The sequence below is a fragment of the Momordica charantia genome (assembly GCF_013281855.1).
Source record: "Momordica charantia cultivar OHB3-1 chromosome 3 unlocalized genomic scaffold, Mcharantia_2.0 BLBB01000003.1, whole genome shotgun sequence".
Taxonomy (NCBI): Eukaryota; Viridiplantae; Streptophyta; class Magnoliopsida; order Cucurbitales; family Cucurbitaceae; genus Momordica; species Momordica charantia.
The window spans coordinates 20,750,830-20,771,674 of record NW_028275161.1 but is presented as its reverse complement, the minus strand read 5'-3'; the positions used below and the strand labels follow the sequence as shown (position 1 = coordinate 20,771,674).

Sequence of the window (20,845 nt, the reverse complement as noted above, 5' to 3'; positions counted from 1 at the left end):
TTTCTCATAAAATTAAAAAATTAATTAAGTAGTTGAAGAAGAAAAAAGATTACACAATAAATAGAGCAGAGACCAAGACTTTGATTATTACAGTACGAAGAGTGGGTGGCTGTCTATCAATATCATAAATTAAGATATAACTTCAAGTGAAAAAGTGAAAAAAAAAAAAGGGGGAGAGAGAGTTAATGGGAGAGGGGAAAAAAAAAACTAGTTGCAAGAGAAAAAGGGCGGGAGAGAAAATTAGGAAAGGCTACATCAGCCATCCAAGCCACTTAATTTAAAATAGTCATATCATAGAACGTATACCAACACCATGTTGGAAGTATCGATGTTTTGATGAAAATGTAGAGGTCGATTTTATGGACATATCGATATTCGGGAAAAATCATAGAAATTATAGATATTATATTGATACAAATTTTTTGAATTAGTAAATGAGATTTTAATTGTAGCTTAATTAATTCGTAATTTATCACTTTTGACCATCATATATTTAAATATATAAGTAATATACTTATGGAAATATGACCAAAACTCTTTTTTCTTGAAATCAGAGGATTAGGTCCCGGAATTCTCGGAGTTGAAAATCCCTCAATTCAAACGTGATAAAAACATCAGAACAAAATCATGTATACACGCATGAAAATTATTTGAATTAGTGAATTAAAGGTATTGTTGCTTTGTTTTGATTATGTTTTATTGATAATTTCTAATCTAATATAATATTTAGTTACATAATTGAAGTGAAATATCAATCATATAAAAGAATGAAATAACCGTAAAAAATATAAAAAATAAAATTTGTTATATACAAATGGGGTGGTATAACTTAATTAGTAAAAAAAAATAATATTTTCTTTTAATTAAAATAAACCTGCATAATCTTTAAAGAAAGTCCAAATTTGAGTGCTGAAGATTTTTTTTTAGAGAAGTGGTGAAGATATAATTCATAAGGTTCAATTATTTACTTAATTATTTTCCTAAGGAGGTTTGCCGATTTTTAGTGTTTTCTATGAGAGATGAACAGATCTAAATATTTTAAAAAAAATCGAATCCTACATTATCTCAATGCTATCTGATTTTCTACAGCGGGGAGACAAGAAATTATGCTCTCTGATTTTCTTTCTATATTTTTCATCTAACCGTCGTCGGATGTTCTATATACTAGTCAAAAAGCAGTAATAAAATAAATTACAGTACGTGAGATAACTTATTTGACACCCAAAAAAAAAAAAAAAAGCTAGGAGAGGTAGACACTGAAATGGACAATCGTATCCTCTCCGTCAGTAATGTGTTGGTTCTCCCGGCGGCGGAGATTCTCGATTACCGCAAACCTCCAGCCTTCTCATACTTTTCAATACCACCAACCACCGCAATGTTGGCGATTCCGGCGACACTCTCTGGTGGATCCCGAAGAAGCTTATCGTATCCTCATCCTTGTCGTCGTCTTGATTATGTTGGTGCAATACGACGGTGAATGCTACGGTATTGCTGGAGCCATCCAAAGAGCTAACAAAGTAGAATCCCTGTGCTCTGTCCATAATGGCAGATCCCAACTCTTCACCTTTTGTTAACTCGTCGTCCATGGCCGTGAGTTGACCTGCGGTCAAAACTTTTCCACTGTTGTAATTTTTGTTATTGTTGATCAGTGGGACCCCGCCGGGGAGAGGGAAGATGTTATTGTTGGGCTTGGAGAACGGAAGGCCGGCGGCGGCGGTGTCCGATTGGGCTATGATTCCGGTGACCACTCTGGGAGATGGGTGGGACCCTCCCAAAACATTATGCATGAAGAATGATAACATAGGATTCGATGATAGGCCGACAGAGACTTGAGGTTATGGGCCGGGTGCATTTGGCGATATCGTCTTAGTGAGGCCCATGACAAGAGGAGGTTGTGGGCTGGGGCTTAGTAATGGGCCTACAGCAGCAGGTGGATTGACCAGGTCAAAAAATTGTGTGATCATGTAGAAAAGGATTCTAGATGAGTCAGCAGAAGAAGATAGAGCAGTGAGAATGAAGAAGAGAGAGAGTGGAAACTTCGTTGGGTTGGCCATTAATTTGGGGAGTTGGGTGAGAGTAGAGAGTGGGTGAGAGTGGGGTATATATATAGTTAGGATGTAAATGAAGTGGATGAGATGGAGTTTTTATATATATATATTTTCCCTAATGTGTTTTAGTTGAGTTACCTAAACTATTTCAATTAAACAATATATCCTTTATTCTAATATTCCTTAATTTTACCTTTGTTTTACCCACTTCATTTCCATTTTTCTATTATTTTTTTTTTAAAACATTCATTTTTCTATTATTTAAACAACTCTCTTAATTTATATTGACAATTTATAACCAAACTCAATTACAATTTGAAGTTTAAATTTGTTTGGAGGTAGATAAAATAGATACTTACTACTATCTAACCATGTGTCTTTTCAATTTTGACACACAACATATAAGCGAGAGAGAAATAGAAGAGAAGATAAAATAGAGGTAGTTTTCAAATTTTAGTTCAACTTTGAATGTCACAAGAAAGTGACAAGATGATATTTTGATTGCTCTAATATCTCGAATGCTCACCTTATAGCCTAATTGTTCAAACATTGATCCAATTTCGGAGCCTTTGAATCAAATGAAGGATTTTGATTAACTAAACGTAACTTTGAAAATTGTAAAGTACTGGTAAAATATTAAAATATTTTAGTCTAAAAATACCTTTTTTTTAGTACAATTAATAGGGTTGGGGGTATTCGAACTCACGACTTTTTAGTAGAGAAATGTGTCAATTATCGTACCGTTAAGCTAACCTTACAACGGCTCTTATTCAAGAAATGAATGTTTCACTTAAAAATATATATTTATAGATCACTTTTATGCACTATACAAATTTGGAATTTAAGCACTCAAATTTTGTACACTAGGAACTTCGCTAAAACGATGATGGGCCAACAGAGACTTGAGGTTATGGGCCGGATCAATTTGGTGAAATCATCGCAGTGAGGCCCATGGCAAAAAGAGGAATCACCTGACAAAGGAGTTGGGATTGTGGGCTGGACTTACTAATGGGCCTTGTCAAAAGGTTTGTGGGGCCCACTAGTGAAGGATGTTCATCGATGAGCAAGGATTTTTTTTAAATAATTATTTTTGAAAAACAAATGACAAAACTAGTATTGGTTTCAAAATAATTACAAAAATAGGGTAGATAAATCACAGGAACAGGCTGCGATTTATCCAAAGTCGCAAGCGACGGCATGCAGCCATTGGCTGCGACTAATGCCAAAATTGTGGTCGTCATTGACCGCAATTTCACTAAAGTCATAGCTATTGGTTGCGACTTCTTCCTGACGTGGCACAAATGGAGCCACGTCTCTGTTGACGGGTCCTTTGTTCTTTTTTCATTATTTTTTATTTTGAATTTGGAGTCACAGCCCCTTTATTTATTTTTTATTTTTTAAATTTGGAAGTTGCAGCTACATTCCCTTCTCCCGCTTCTTCCTTGTTTTTTTTAATTTAGAATTTACAAGTTGTAGCCCTGCGACTTCCCACGTTCTTTTTCTTAATTTTATTCCTATAATGCAATAATTTAAAACAAAATAACTATAAAACAAACAAAACCCTAATTATACATATCCCAAAAGTTGGGTTTTGTTTTAAAGCCACGTATTTCGCGATGCAAATGACAAAACATGTGGGTTTTATGTAATTTATACCTTGACTTTTATGTTTTTATTAATTTAATAATTTTTTATCGATTTAGTTTATATTAAATTTAAATGTTATTTTATAGAATATACGAAGATGAAACAGAGAAGTTATATGACATTTTAATCATCGAATTGGTTTTAATATAATTTTAAATTTTTAGACTTTAATTGACATTTTAATCAAAATTTAAAATAAAATAACAAAAAATAAAAAATAAAAAATTTAATCACATCTTAATTAAATTTCGCAATATTAATAAAATAACAATATAAATAAAATAAAAAGGTATGTACGCGACTTCAAAAAAAAAAAATAAAAAGGTGAAAGTTGCGTACGACTTCCACCTAGTCACCTTTCATGTCTTCACGAAAATCGTAGGTATTGTATGCAGAGTTTTGATTTTTATTCTGACCTAACTATTTTTGTTAATAGTTTTGAAAACCTAACTAAATTTTAAATTATATTTATTTTATAGTTATTTTTAACTAATATTATTTTTGTAATTTATTTTTAAAACGAGATTATTTTAAAATTTTGTCATAAAATAAAGAGAGAAATCTTGATTGGGGCATTAATTGCGATTGTGAAAAATTCTGGACTGCAGGGGTGGCATACTTCTTTTTTCATATTATAATTGTGTCAAAAAAAAAATTTCATAATAGTTCAAAGAAAATGAATTTAGACAGATAAAACAGTCGCTATGTAAATGAAGTAGATGAGATTAGGGATGTCAAAAAAATGCATGGATCCAATTCCTGCAGGTACTCAATCAGATCGAGTTGGGGAATCTCAGATTTGAACGGAGACGAAGTCAAATCGGGGTCCCCGGTGGAAACGGGGCGGGAACGGGGAGATCGCCCCATTTAATATTTTATTTATTTATATATATATAATAATAATATTAATATATATTAATTTTAATAAATACTTTTTATTTTTTATTTTATAAAACTCCAAGTCCAATGTCCATTTAGCCACTTTTTCTTTAGTTTTCATACCCATACCAATTTAAAAAAATCAAACAAATAAAAAATAATAAATAAATATATTTATCGTAGATAGGTTCCCGTCCTTGATCAGAGAATCCTTGCTTCCAAAATTTTGAAGACGAGGAAAAAATCCTCAACAGGACGAGGATGGGATTGACCCCACGACCGTGCCCCATTATCATCCCTAGATGAGATGAAGTTTTTTCTCAATACAATATGTAAGGGTGGGGATTCGAATCTCCCACCACCTCCAACCAAGTGGTTGGAGATATATACTAATTAGAACTTGTTTTGACGATGAAGATGAAGTTGTTATATATTATTTATCATATTATTAATTATATTAAATATTTAAATTATAATAGACATTAAAAAATAATAAATAAACTAAGGCGATGGCTTTTCAGTTGAATAAGTTTTCAACTTCTTAACTATATTATTTGATAACGTTGTCTATATTATAAGTTGAACTAAATTATTTTTTGTACATTTTATTTCACTTACATATTTCTAAAAAATTAAAAGCACAACCCAATTTGAGTTGGAGTTATATAAATATTGGTAAAGTCATGTATGGAAAAGTTTTTGATTTATAGATACATTTGTTCAACTCAAATTTTAAGAAAATACATGTTACTTTCAATTGAATCTATAAGATATGATTGATTGAAAAAAGATAATACATATAAAAGAAGGAAATTTATCAAAAATGAAATAAGAAACGATAAATCAACTTAGGGCAGTGCAAAAATAGCGAAAAAAAAAACAAAAAGAGCTGAATATAAATTTGTAAAAGTACCCACGGCTTTTCGCAAAATTTAGAAGCTCAATGCAGATAAAAAATATATCCAATATACTTTTAACACGGCACCCAAATAATAATAATATACCTTATATATATACATAATTTAATATATTATTGATATATCTAATTTAGTATACCATTAATATACTCGATTACGAGTATTGATATACTAATGATATATCTGATATATCTTATATGAATGTTGATAGACCAATAATATACTTAATATAATACTTATCTTTACTTGTTTTTATTGTATTATAGTTTCTCTTATAAATTGTAGGGTGTTATTTGCAGATGTTAGATAAAATACTTGTATGTTGTAATTTAAATGTCTATTTTCTATCCATGATACGAATGTTGGTATATTATTGATATTATATGATATATATATATATATATATCTAATTTGATGTACCATAACTATTTATATACCTGATTTAATATATAATTGATCTCTGAAAATCTAGAAAGGTAAAATCAAAATAATTAACAGATTGAAAATTAAATTTCAAATATTTGCCAATATTTGTAAGACTCAATTAATAATTCAAATCAATATCAATAGAACTTTCAAGACTTCAATTCGCTCAACTTGAGCTTTCTTACACTGAATTATAACAAAATGCCACTTGCAGGTCGCATCATCTCACCCTTCCAATGTCACAAACATAATTGTCACCAATTAGATAAAACTCCCAACTAGATACAAATATGGATAACTATAGATTAAAAAAAATATATGGATAACTATATCCATTTTCAACTTTTAAAAAATAAAGTGCTTATAAAAATAATGATGAAATCTGACATAATTTATTAAAATATACAGAAAGGTACAACAAAATGGAGAAATAACTATTTCTAAAGAACTTCTTCGCTCTGTAGTAATAGTATAATACAGACTCAATTTTACACTTTTTTTTTGTTATAATTTACAAATATCATTAAGAATAAAAGAGAAAAAAAGAAAAGAGAACTTTGCCTCAATCAGAAACAACATATACATTATACACAACACAACACCTTTGAAAATCATTTGGCTTGTTGATCATCACACTCACTCTTCAGCTGTCTCTCTATCCTTGAATTTCCCAAAGCACATCTTTCTTCCAACCAAGCAATTATGTCTGCAAATACAACATCAATGTTTTCAAGTGTCTCTCCATACAGCAATCCATGCCACATCTCTGGATATGTCTTCAAGCTCTTGTCCCAGCTCGACGCCTTCTCATAGAGTTGCTAACTCACCGATATATCCGTTACTCGATCCGCCTCCCCATGAAGAATTATGAATGGAAACGAAACCTGCTTGATCAAAATTCGTCATCTCCTATTAAACTACCACTAAACTCAAAAGCTTAACAAACGAGTTCAAACAACACAACAAAAATGGCGAACCTCTTCGAGTCTTTGCTCAAGATCTGAACTGATCTTGAGAAGTTGATGGCCAGTGTTCAAGCGAGGCCTCCCTTTGTAGCAGTAAGGATTAGTTCTGATCTGTTTATGACATCACATGAATTAATTAACATGGCTGAACTCTAATGAACACTTCTTCATTTTTCTTCTCAAAACAGGAGATTGCATTACCTGATGTCTAATCTCAGGAACTTTGAAAGCAACATCAATGATATCTTGGGTTGGAATTATTTTCCATGTGGGTATAAAATTACAGAGCTTTGTGAGTATATTTACCACTATTGGGTTTGGTTTTACATCATCTGCAATCTGTCCAGAAACAGGGGAATTTTAAGCTTTAAATTTAAGAAACAGTCAGTCACTGTTAACATATTCAAATTCCCAAATATAAATTCAACTTAATTGGCATACCTTACACATGGGTGCAACCAAGACAGCACCATCCCAATAATCTGGTTTCTTTCTGTGCAACAACAGAGCCACTGCCCCTCCCATTGACTCCCCTAACAGATACCTCATTTCCCCCTTATTCTCTTTCCTTTCTGTGAATCCAAAAACATTTTTTCAATGAAACCCATCAAATTTTTTTTAATCAACTACCAGAAAAAGAGAATCTTTTGCATAAAGAGATGGATTAGTGACCAGAAATGGATGTGAAGTGATTGGAGCAATCATCCACCACATGATCAAAACTTGTAATATAGCCTTGCAAGCCGTCTGATTTCCCATGGCCTTCGTAATCAATCCCATAAATTGCAAAACCTGCCTTTGCAAGCCGAATTGCTGTGCCTATAATCCCATCATACAATTTAGTCTCCAATTTTTGGAATATTATTTCAGGTGGCAGAAGATGAAATTTGCATAAAGTTTTTACTTTTCATGGTGATACTGCATTCCATTGCGTAGCCATGGCAGATGAAGATCAAGCCCTTTGGTTCCTGATTTGTTGGAAGCCATTGGCACGTGAAAAGCTTCAACCCACGTGAGTTCAATACATACTCCTGAAAAATCATAAAGAAACCAAACCAAACCAATTCAGGAAAACTAATTTACAAGTAAAGCCTATAAATCTTGAGGCAAACCTCTTCATAGGAGACATCCTGTGTTTCAGAAGCCTGTAATTAACACATTCAAACAAAACAAGTCAGAGAGAGAGAGAGCAGAGAGCAAAAAGCAGAGTAAAGCAGAGAGAGAGAGGGACCATGGAGAGAGGAATTGGGAAAGCCGAGGCAGAGGATTTTTGTGGAGAAGGTTGAGAAAAGTGCAACTGAGTTGAAAAGCGAATAGGATTGGGATTTTTTAAAGGGTTGAAGAAGAGAAAATTGGAGTGTGGTTTGAAAAATTGAGGGTGAGAAAACTTTTAATTTAATGCTTCGAAGATTCAAACAAAGAGGGGCGACTGCTTCTGCATGTCAAGTTGCGTCGTTGGACTATCTTTTGATCCCACACGGCGGAGCCACTGAATTTGTGGCCGACGCGGACCCCTCTAAATAAAGCCAAATTGTCTGTGAACTCAGATTTTAGCCTTTTTAGCTTTTTGTTTCTTGTGATAACTTTGAAATGATTTTTACTTATTATCCACAAAATTAAGACTAACCAATATGATTTAAGCTTTAACCACTCAGCAATTTCAACACTAATATTTATGAGTAAATACTATACCTTTTAAGCTCCCATTCATCCATTTTAAGGGGTGGGTTGGATAAAAATTCAAACTTATAATTTTTTAGTCAGGGACACGTGCCAATTATTATTAAGTTAAGTTCATGTTAGTGTAATACTGTCATTCGAGAAGGTTGCTTCATGCTAGGCGTCTGAACACACTACCTATTCCGAGCACACTACCTATATCTATTAAGACTTCATCTCACTTCATCCTACGAACTATACTTGATATAAAGACATTCTATAACAATCCAACGACTTGAAGAAAGCAAGAAAATGATAGTGAGTGGTCTAGGAGCATCATGGAAATATCGAAAACAATCTTATTGGAAGCGGCTTGAGAGTGAAGACACTCATCATTCCAAAAAGCCAGCTTCATGGGAAATTGGCTCAAATGACCTCCAAAAACTTTTGAAATGCTCAAATGACCCACCCCTTTAATTATGCCCAAATGACCCACTTTTGACATTGATGATGTGTCAGAAGCAGGTGAAATGACCAAAATGTCATTAAATGTAACAGATAACCGCTGGAATAATTCCCGACCGAGGTAGAAAAATTCCCGCCCGAGGTAGCTTCAAAGTATTGTGAATATTATCTTTAGAAGTTCCAAGATTTTGGGAGAAGTAGTTCTTTATTTTTTATACTTTCTCCTTTTGCGCGTTAATCTTGCTTGATGTCTACATTTGAACACATGTGTTTTTATTTGATCCTCGTTTGGTTTATTTTTGTTACAGTCGGAGTAACAATAACTTTTGTTATTTTGTTTTAAACCCATATGTTCATTCCTCTTGCACTATGCACTCTAATTGTCGGGTTATTCTCGAGCGAGGTGATATGATTATCGGCCGAGATTCATGTTTTTGATGAACATCGGGCGAGGTACTAAACTTTCTTAACCGGGGTCAGAGGTTTTCAAAACGGAATGTTTGTTAAACTTACCTCGGGCTTGGCTGCGTATTGAACTCCACCTCGAGCGAGAAAATATGTTTCCCACCCGAGGTTGATGTATATATATATATATTCCATCTCTAATTGTCTTTCAATTGTGCTTTGTAATGCAGAACAAAATGGTACCGAATCGAAACCCTCATACTTGGTTACGCCGAACCCATGTACCCCCGTCGGAGACGAAGAATATTGGATTTTACTGGATGACTACGTGCCGAGGACGATTAAGCCACCAAAATTTTGTTCCTCGTGTTGGACGCCGTCGCCACATATTTTTCTTGATTCCATAATTCTCGGCCAAGTTATGGTCGACTCCGACCGTAAAATTCAATGAGCTACAAAAATAGAGATTAAAGTTCTGTACATTTAATATGGAGGTTGTTCTTTGTTTCAGTTCTGCCAATATTCTCAGGCTCGAACTCGGTCGAGGTAGATACCGAGGTTGGTTTTTTTGTCAGTTGTGCAAAAAACCTCGAGCGTGAACCAACTTACCTCGACCGTAAAATACAATGTTCTTCATAAATAAAGATTAGAATGATCCTAATATTGAAAACGCAGTCCTAAACTCCATTAATAATTGATGTTTTGTCTCAATGTATCTAAACGAGTCCCTGTTAAATCATAGTCAATATACTTAAATTCATTCGTATTATCAAATTTAACTAAGTTACGTACAAAATAAGAAAACAATTCTAATGGAATATCAAAAAATAGGTCTATTCGCCCAAAGTTGAAAAGCAAGTTGCCTCCTAAAGTATGCGATCCTAGACTGTGTTAGAGTATTCAATGCGGACCCGGTTACATCGTACTCAAAATACTTGACGCTGAAAATCCCACAGTCATCACCACCGCCAATCTGCTATGGTGCTGATGTAACTCGTCGAATCCACCATGGTTGGATCAGTAGATTGAGTCGGACTTTCATAACATTACATTTGAAGAGCATTACTGAGATGATGGTGGGCATTACCTTCAAATGATCCTCCATAGCATGATCCGTGGTCATTGAAGTCAAGGAGTCCCATACTACGATCTCGCCTTCCTCGAGGTCGATACATACAAAATATATATTACTGTTAACAAAGTTTACATTATGTAATTTTCCTCGGGCACAACCTCGGGTAAGATCGGGCCCGAGAAATCTCACAGAATATAGACTACACAAAAATATGTAAAGTCGCTCAACGTTTGTAAGCTTCTGTCATTTTTCTCGGGTTGACCTCGGGCGAGGTTATGCCCCATGTATTCAGCTTTGTCTGAACCTCGAGGTTCCTCGAGGTAAGCTCGAGGTTGGATTTCTTTCAAATATCTTGGGTTCAACCTCGCGCGAGGTCAACCCGAGGTACTTGAAAGAAATCCAACCTCGAGCTTACCTCGAGGAACCTCGAGGTTCAGCCTCAAGCATCTGACGAATACCTCGTGCTCAACCTCGCCCGAGAACGACCCGAGAAAAATGGCAGAGCTCTCCTCCTTCTTCAACCTCCCAACACACTTAAAACGGTTCCCTCCCACATACCTCAAAACTCAATTTCAACTCAAAAATCAATTTCGACAGAACAACAATGAAGGAAATCACAGCAGAACAATCTCCCAATAATGGAACAAACAAAATAAAGTAAAATCGGACAACGAAATCACTCATTCATGTACATGGTCAACAAGATACAGTGCCGGTGTTCAGGAATCAACGGAAGAAAACCCATTCAACATGAAAAAACGTAGCCCTAACCCCACAGAACAGTGGAAAAATTGAACTTACCTCGAGCGATTTCGAACGGAGACGGAGCGGGAGAAGACGACTCACGCAAACGGAAAAGGAGAAGACGAACGACGACTGACAATAGAGAGAAATGGGGAAAGTTAGAACGGTTCAATTTTTTGAACGAAGGGTACTATAGTAATTTCGCTACCTATAAAAATTAATTTAATATTCAAGTGGGTCATTAGGGCACAATAAAAGAAAGAGGGTTATTTGAGCATTTCAAAAGTTTTTGGAGGTCATTTGAGCCAATACCTCCAGCTTCATGTCATCAAATTAAAATATAGAATATTGTTAATTCAATTAATGAAATATATATTCACTTCACATTGTCATTTCGTTTATAAATTTTAAGATTTAGTGAATGCAAAAGACTTAACTAAAAATATTAAATACACTTAAAACTATGGATCAAATTAAAAAATATTCAGACGCTAAAATATATTTAGCCTAAATTTACATGTATGATAAATGTGGTTAGGTATTTGTAGGGATTATAATTTTCTCTGTTGGGACAGGTTAAGGCTTATAGGGACCGTTAAATTGGTAGTAGGTTAAGGACAGAGAAATTTGATTCCTTTAACTTAATTATCGATGAGTCGATCCCAAAATTAATATAAATTCAAAATTAGGAATTATTTTAGTGTAACAAACAAATAAATAATTTTTTGAGTCATGGTCCCAAAAAAGAGAGAGTTGTAATATTAGTCCTAATAGGTCTAATATAGATGTTATTAATTTTAGCTATTGCAATATTATGAATATGGTGCTGACCGACTCAGAATCTTGAAACAAACATAGAATATTTTAAACTCAATTAATGAAGTATATTTTCACGAAATATCATCATTTCGTACATTACTTTTAACATTAGTGAAAGTAAAGTCTTAATTAAAAAAAATTGAATATACTATTTTTTTGGTACAATATGTAGGGATGGGGAATCGAACTCACAACCTCTCGATTGAAGATATTATCAATTACCTCCGAACTATGTTTGTTTTGACAAAAATTTGATGCAGCACGATAGATGTCAATATTGGTAGGGATTACAATTTTCTTTGTTGGGCAGGTACCTATGGGGACCATTTAATTAATTGGGAATAGGTAAAGAACAGAGAAGTTTGTTTCCTTTAACTTGATTAATTCTGGATGAGTCAATCCCAAAATTAATATAAACACAAAATTAGGAATAATGTAACAAACAAATAAATAAATCAGTGAGGATATTTTGGAAAGTTAAAAAAAAAAAAAAAAAAAAAAAAAAAGAAGATTTGGGCATGAATGGTGATGTTTGGCAGCGGCCGCCAGCATTGACTAATCTGTTCGTCCCCCGGCATGGATAGATTTGGTATTTATTAAGATATATTCATTTCATATTCATATATTAATGTCCCTTCTAATTTAGGGCCTCCTACAAAGGCTGGCTGATGGGCACGTTTACTTTTCCCACAAATAACACTACCGACCTTGTTTTTCAGTATAAATAAGTTTTCGAGAAAATATGAAAAAACATCTACTTGAATTAGGTTCGTCACTGTGGATAACTATTTTTACTCATATGTACTCTTCAATTCAAATTTTTGAATTCTGATCTCATCTTGTTTGTTAAGATTCTTAAGCTAATTTGATTTACGTTGAGTTTCATGGTCCTATTTGCAGTATCTTTTATAAATTTAATAGATAATAATTTAGTTTCTAAACTTTAGAAGGTAACAATTTAGTCATAACGATTTAATCTCTAACCTAATTTTTTTTAGGTTAACAAACCAATAAGGGACCAAATGTATTTATAAATTACAAATATTAAATCATTATATGATAAAAAATTGACCCTAAATTTTGTGAGAATCTTCACTATATGGACTTAATTGTTATAAATTTTAGATGCTAAAGTTTAGAAACTAAATTATTATTAATGTGAAAGTAAATGAACTAAATCAATAGTTTAGGGACTTTAGCAAAAATAATGGGACCAAACGTAAAAATAGTCATCTAAAATCACTTTAGTAAGTTATACCGAAAACACACTCTAAAGTATTAACCTTTTTCATAAGTGCTAAGAAAATAACGTTGGTTGGTAAATAAAAAATGATTTAATACTCTTATACTCTTATACTTTCGTAACGTTCATTTTAGTCATTGTATTTTTAGAAAATAACTAATTTTCTCTATTTGCAAAATTTTAACACAATTATTATCCACCATGATAGTCTTTTAATACAAATTTATGGTTCAATTTCAAAAAAAATTGTAAGTAAAATGCCGTGCTAAAATCATAATCGAAATAAATGATATAAAAATAAAAATGAATGAACAAAAATAATCACTTTTTAATAAAGTAGAGAGTGAAAAGAGATGTTTTGAAAATGAAAATAAACTAAAGTATAGGTTGAAAGTATAAGTATTGAAATGGAAGATTTAAAATAATATGAAGTAAAATAAACTAAAGTTAAAATAAATCAACTCAAATAGTATTTAAACTAGAAAAAGTATTAAAAGAAAAAAAGGCATCCCAAATATACCATAAATTAATTTTAAATAGAGGAGCTGTCAACTAGGTTAGCTGAGTATGAAGCTGGGCCGAAACACAGAAAGTGGGCCGAAAAATTAGGATACACAATGGCGAAGAAGACCGCAAAGGCCATTTCTAAAATAAGAGAATAAAGGTATTTTTACTTTTATTTTTTATGTAGTTCTTTTCTTTTTCTTTTTTTTTTTTTTAAGAAAAAGAAAAATCTCAGAGATGGCATGGGTCAAAGTCATACAACCATAACTATAAGATAAGAATTATCAATGAAAAGGAGGTGTTTTGGTTGATTGCTTAATTAGCAGAAAAAAGAAAGAAAGTGATGCCAACTGGGAATGGGAATTGTAAGAGAGACGTAGATGAAGAAGCAGAAGCAGTTTGTTTTTGATTTGAACGAATTGCAGAGTTCCAGTCCATTGGAAAATTGAAAATTGGAAATTGGAAATGGAAAGTGCCTTTTTAACCGATATTTCATAGCCCTACGCTGCCTAACTCTGGAATATATCCTTCTGTTATTGATCATCTACACAAATAATTTGGTCATCTCTCATCATTTTCCTTTCAAACACAAATAACCAATGTTCATCAAAACAATGGGTTGATGTTAATCAAACATTCGAGTTGCCTTTCTTTTTCTCATTGGTTTTTTTATGTTCATCTTCAATTATAACCTGGATGTCGATTAAGAATATATGGAAAAGTTAAGGTACGTTCCATGTGGCTTGAACTCATCCCGAACTATCATTTGGAGACATTTATATTTCTTGTTTATTGAGAAAAAGAATGAAAAAAAAAAACATGTTTGGTAACTCTTCTCTATTTTTCTTTTACAACAACTTGTGCGGGTAGAGATTCGAATTCATGATCTCTTCATTGGAGATATATGTCTAAATAAAATTTAGTATATATAATATAAAAAGATATAATATATACTTGAACAATATAATAAATTTACAATACAAAGTCTAAATTATTAGCTTTAAATAAATAATAAAATTTTAAAATATTTTTAATTTAAAAAATATAAAATATTTTATAAAATAATAGAAAAAAGATATATAAAAAATAGGATTTGGAGATTCAAACCAAGAATTGGAGCTTGGATACGGTTGGCTCATATGCGTACACACCTATACACCAACAGAGGTGAAGATGATCTTAATTATTACAACACGATATACAATGTGTAATGTACAATATTGAATTAATATGAGATCGAGAAATGGAAATGGGAACGATTTGTGGTTTCTAAAATTTAGCCTATCTATTTCTAAAAAATTGAGAAACGAGAACAAGAAATAAAAAACATAAACGTTACGCCAAACATGCAAACATGCCATAAATGTAGGCTAAGAGTTGAATTAAAATGTATTATTCAAAGAGGAGGGTCACACTATGTATTTGGGTGTGAACCCATTATTTGATTGGGGAATGTTAATTAAGAATGAATAAAATATTTTTTTAGTTTTTTTTTTGGGAAGTATTTGAATTCAGTGAGGATTTAACATTACTAATTAAACTACAGAAAAATTGAAAGAAATATTTATTGATGAAAATAAAATGCATTGGATGGTTCGATATTATGAGAAAAAAGATACATAAATTCTCAATATAGAAGGAATCTTAATTTAGATTAAAAATCCAATTAATTAATATATGGTCACACCTGATCTTCATAATCAGAGACCAACGCTTTGATTTGTCATTTAATGGCTGATAGTGGCTTCCTTTTCTTTCCATCATTCATAATAATTAAATTAAAATTTATCATCAGTCCATGTCAGGTACGCTTCGCTCGACCATAGGATGAACATGTTTTGAGTTAATTACATGTCATGCCCTTTAGATTTAACAAACCCTAAACCTTCGAATTCCATGCCGTACATGACAAAATTTTAGAAATGGAATTCTGGACCACTATTTTCCTCAAAACAGTGCCTTCTTAATGATCATCAGAATCTCCTGTCTGCTTTTAATTTTGATTTGCTCCAAACTTTGCCAGCACCACACCAATAGCAGTGCACCAAAAAGGGCAAAAAGAAAAGAAACGTGGCACATAACACATAACACATGTTACCCCTACCTATAAAACATTGACATTAATCAAAATTCAAATATTATTATAAAACTAAAAAGGTCAATCAAAAGCTTAAAAAAAAACAAAGTGCTCTACTTGCCTTTCTTTTCCTCAGTTGCTTTTCCGAACAATAATAATAGCTCGCGGGCTGACCTTCAATAACACACCCCATTAACGCAGAAATTAATGGCAATGCTACCCGATAAAGTATACTAATTAGTAATTAACATATTTTGCCTCGATTCATTCATAAATATATAATTTTGATACATAGAATTACAACGTGTCAATCAGATTTATAATACGGCTGCAAGAAGAGAAAAAGATTTGGGATATCAATGTGGGTCGTCACCAACCTCTCTTGGTGGACATTTTCAATAACTTTTTTTTTGTTGTTATTTTTTCAACTTTATTTAATTTAACTTAGTCAATCAATTCTTCCTATTGAATGGTAGGGGCTGGTTACAAATTTGTTAAACAAGTCTTTCTATTAAAAGAGAATGCCCCCTTATAAAAAAGGGCGATCTCACAATATTTTGATCTACAAGTTATTTTCTATAAAAGAACATATTTTTGTGATTTCGGATCTCTTTCGAAGTCAGAGTGGAATACTATCAAATAACTTAGTGCAATGAACATATAGACACAGCTAAATCAAGAATTTATAAACTTCCCCTAAATGTATTTCCAACACCTCTCTCTCCAAAGTCCTAAAGTATATACATATCCATATCTCTAATTTATACGTAATTTTCTTTGGCCTAATGTGGAATTTCACACCTCGTCAAAAACCTAACTCGTTTTATCTTCAAAAATTTGGGTAGTCGCAGATTTGGACCAATCCACTATCATCATTTCATTGCTCTACTCTAAACCCAATCTCCAAGCCTCCAGCCTATAAATATCTCCCACAGGGCATTCATTTCCTCCACCCCAAGTCATTTCTACTCATCTCTCCTCTCTTTTTGAGTTCACATAAAATGAAGTTCTCAAAGCTATTTCTTTTGGTAGCCTTGGCCATCATCTCTCATTATGCGGCCCATGCAGCTGAAATTGAAATAGGCACCAAAAAGAATGCTGCTTCCCTAGAGGAAGAGGAGGCTCCTCCAGCGGAGACAGAAGACGATTCTCCATCGAGTTCGCACCGCCGCTTTCTCATCGACTTCCAACCTCTGCGGAATAAAATGACGTGCAACAAATACCCGAGAGTGTGCCGTAGCGAGGGCAGCGCGGGGCCGGATTGCTGCAAGAAGAAGTGTGTAAACGTGGAGACGGATCAATACAACTGCGGGAGGTGCGGGAAGAAATGCAAGCACTCGAAGATATGCTGCAAAGGGAAGTGTGTGAATCCGATGTTCAATGTGAAGCACTGTGGAGGCTGCAACAATGAGTGTAGTAAAGGAAGCTTATGCGTATATGGGATGTGTGATTATGCTTAATTAAGCTATGGCCCTTTCATGGCATGATCTACGTATAGAAATTAAATCATTTGTTAAGATTATAGATTTATGGTTCATATATAATTAATTTGCTAGGTTTTGTGCATGCATGTGTAGCACTGGGTGGTAATAATAGGCAAGGTCTCAATACCAGACTTTTGCTATAATCAAGGTCATTCTTTGGTTTCTTAATTTTAATTAAGCTAGCTAGGAAAAAGAAAGCTCCAAGATTGTTTACGTGATGTGTGTGAGATCTTGTGAAATATATGAATAGTCTATATTGATTATTTTGATGAAGTTTTCGATATTGGGTAATGTGTAACATGCAATTTCATGAGCCAAAAATAGTTTAAAATATTGGGCAAGTAACAAAAATTCTTTTTTGAAAAGAAAAAAAAATCTCACTCCATAACACAGATTTCATATGTATTTTAGAAAAGAATCACAAAATTATTTGAATTATGGTATTTTCTTCCTCTCCTTTGTTTGACTTGGCTTATAGAAAGGGGTGGAAATGGAAATGAAAAAAAATTATATAATATAAGTAGGGAGGGTTTTGAATTATCAAAAAAGATATGAAAGTTGGCTATGTCAAGTTTCTTATTCAATGAAGTCAGAAATAAGAGAGACGTAGAGGCATTTTCAACTTATAAAAGCGACTTTTTAACCTATTAAATTAAATACCAAACAATCTACCATATTTTAGTATTAATATTAATAGCAACCACTAATAAATACACAAATTAATATTAATGGCAACCACCGATTTAATTAATATTGTATTTAGACTTGGGCATCCCACTAATTAAATACACAAATTAGTTGCAATAAATATAAAAATTACTTCATTAAAATATCAGATTTTTATTTTTTATTTTTTAAATTCAGTTTTGAGTTGCTGTGTTGATTGGTAACCTGGAAAAGAATATATTAATTTTTAAATTTCAATTTCAATATTCTTAAATAGTATATTTATAGAAAAAGGTTACAATTCAAGTTATTATTTTTCAGACATTGATTTACTTAATCAAATAATAATAACAGAAGAAAAAAGAAGGAATGGCGAAGGAAAAAGCAGTATAGAGCTTAAACTGTGATGATTAATAATTAATTGGGCATTAAGTTAAAGAACTTAAATTCTTTGCAGATGTTATTTGACACCTGTTGGTCAGACATGAAAATTAAAATATTACAAAAATGATAAAGGTCAATGTGTTTGGATCAAGTTAATATTAAAATAACATAAAGTACCTCCTTTAGAGTAATGGGAGATGTGTTTGTGGTTGTACTTTAAACTTTCGATAGAATAATTCAATCAATCCCCCAATGAGATCGATAGGAGTTTTATATATGTTCCACATTTCAAATTATTCTCATACTAATTATTGGTTTTATACTTTAGTTCTAAATTGTGCTACTTTATTCTATTTTTTTAACCTTTCAAACATTAAACATTTTGAGCTATGGATTTAGATTTTGAATTCCAGTATTGAGGCCTGCATTAGCTTGGGATTGAGCCAAGCTTAGGCAGTTGCTTTTTTGGGTTGGGCCAATCCAGGCCAAGGCTTGTAGATGTAATTTATATGAATAAATATTTAAAATCCACTAAATATCAAATTTCAAAATATAGGAGATTTGGTAGACCAATGAGATGCATAGATGCTTATGTCCCGAAAAGGATTTTGTAAAATCTGTGAAGATTCTAACCTTACTTTCCATCAAAATGTGCCAAAGGAGAGAGCCTATAGCATTGCACCAGAGGATATTACGCTCATTTGTGAGAGGAGTGGAAAGAACTTCTCTCATGAAAATGTGTATTTGCTGAGGAAGCACAAGAGCCACATGGAAGATCTCAAAAAGGCGATACCAAAGAGCCGTTGTGTAAGGGAAATGAAGGGAGAGATGGTCCATAGATTCAGAAGAGGAAATGCAGAGAACAAACCAATTCGGACTAATACAGATATACGGTGAACGGGCTTGAAGCTTGTCCTGTGTGTTTATGGCTCGATGAAGAATGCACATATGAAGAATTTGCACTTCTTGGGATAGATATGTTTCCATAATTTTGTGAAGTGTCTGTACTGTGGTTGTTGTTGCTGCCCCGTAGTCTTGTTTTCAACGATTTCACAGTAAAAATACCATCCCGGGAGAAAATCCAGGTTGGAGCATCAGAGCCTCTGTCTTCTGATGGTGCAGGGAACGAATTTGATATGCTGCGCCATGGGACAAGCTCCCTATCCATAAGAGGTCGCTTTGGAAAAAATTCCATGAATTGCTCTTCTGATAAAGAGAGATCATCTTTGGCAGATAAAGCATAAAGATGGGGTGGGGGGCCGCCATTGCCTGCCCAGTTATGATGCCAAAAAATGTCCAGTTATGGTGCCAAAAAGTGTCTCTCGACCATTTCACAATTTCCAAAAATGTGTGTCATCTTTGAAAATTAACAAATACTAAAACATATATATTATTTGAGTTCTATAATCGTTTAGTTCGAATCGGAAACCTCAACATCAATGTTAATCAATGATAGATAGCTTAAATTTACCTTAATCCAATTAGCTTATAGAGATTGTATGTTTAAACTTGTCATTTCTCCCCTATTTAATATTGATTTTCACTCGTTAGATCTTGTTTGAAGTATAATTTTAGAGTGAGTATTAATAATAAGGGAGAGTCTTTTGCCGGCCAATGGACAGTACCCTCCCTTTAGTTCCCATTTCGGTTTATCTTGTTTACCAGTTGACTCCAATTGACGTGCTATCTTGAAGTGATCCCTTTTCTATTGAAACATGCATAATCCCATCGTATTCCAAATCACATCCATGAATCGAAATGAGGAGTATACTCATCCATCAACCCTTTGATAATAGTTGTCTTATCTCCGTGGAGTTATAATCGGACAAAATATATTACTTGAGAGTTCAAAACATGTAAAAAACACTTTTTTTTTGTTTTATTGAAAAAAGTTTAGTATATACATTTTTATTGTTGTTTTCTAATTTTAATTGCAACCAAAAATTAAAAAAGGAAAATTTTGTTACTGAGATACCGCCGTCATCCGCTCTACCCTCCATCTTAATTTAGAAAGTGAAACAGTCCATTAATTAGGTCTTGAAGTGTATATTAAGAGACTAATTATGGCCAAATTTTAGCACACCAAACGCACATACTCTCTCACTTTGCAGTCAGTCAGAGAAAGAAGAGTTCGAAAAAGGTTGAAAATCCATTTCATAATAATGTGTTCTTTGCATTTTATATAGGTCACCTTGTTGATCGAGTAGTAGTTATCACGCGTTTGACTAATTCTTAATTTTTACAGGTACCTCCGTTGATTAGAACAGATAATTAATGGGGTGAGATTGAGACAATCAGTTTGATTGTTTGAGATAATTTTCCTATGTTTTTTGTTGATCAAATGAACTAACGCTTTGGCTTCAATTTTTGTTTAATTCCCTTATTTTTGTATAATGCAAAATTTTCTGTTATCATACTCGGTGTGCAATAGGTAAAGT

General features: G+C 32.9%; 2 protein-coding genes and 1 pseudogene across 3 annotated transcripts; 1 reads left to right on the top strand and 2 right to left on the bottom strand.

The window, feature by feature from the left end:
- Positions 1-1,097: 1,097 nt before the first annotated feature.
- On the bottom strand, positions 1,098-1,896 carry LOC148212561 (dirigent protein 9-like). The gene is given in 3 exon segments (XM_088122278.1): positions 1,098-1,332; positions 1,335-1,380; positions 1,383-1,896. Coding segments are annotated over 3 exon segments (558 nt in total). The 5' UTR covers positions 1,803-1,896; the 3' UTR covers positions 1,098-1,240.
- Positions 1,897-6,287: 4,391 nt separating this feature from the next.
- On the bottom strand, positions 6,288-8,285 carry LOC111008599 (caffeoylshikimate esterase-like; annotated as a pseudogene). The gene is made up of 8 exons (XR_015789949.1): positions 8,114-8,285; positions 7,995-8,027; positions 7,787-7,913; positions 7,555-7,701; positions 7,324-7,454; positions 7,084-7,221; positions 6,895-6,993; positions 6,288-6,801 (listed from the first exon to the last, which is right to left on the bottom strand). The product of XR_015789949.1 is annotated as a caffeoylshikimate esterase-like (transcript).
- An 8,542-nt stretch (positions 8,286-16,827) lies between these two features.
- Positions 16,828-17,630, top strand: LOC111009020 (uncharacterized). The gene has a single exon (XM_022281930.2). It carries the CDS (start codon positions 16,875-16,877, stop codon positions 17,331-17,333), a length of 459 nt encoding a protein of 152 aa, XP_022137622.1. The 5' UTR covers positions 16,828-16,874; the 3' UTR covers positions 17,334-17,630.
- The last annotated feature ends 3,215 nt before the right edge of the window (positions 17,631-20,845 follow it).

What these genes read in the sequence shown, in the direction of transcription:
- LOC111009020 (XM_022281930.2), top strand. Translation starts at nt 16,875, where the DNA reads ATGAAGTTCTCAAAGCTATTTCTTTTGGTAGCCTTGGCCATCATCTCT.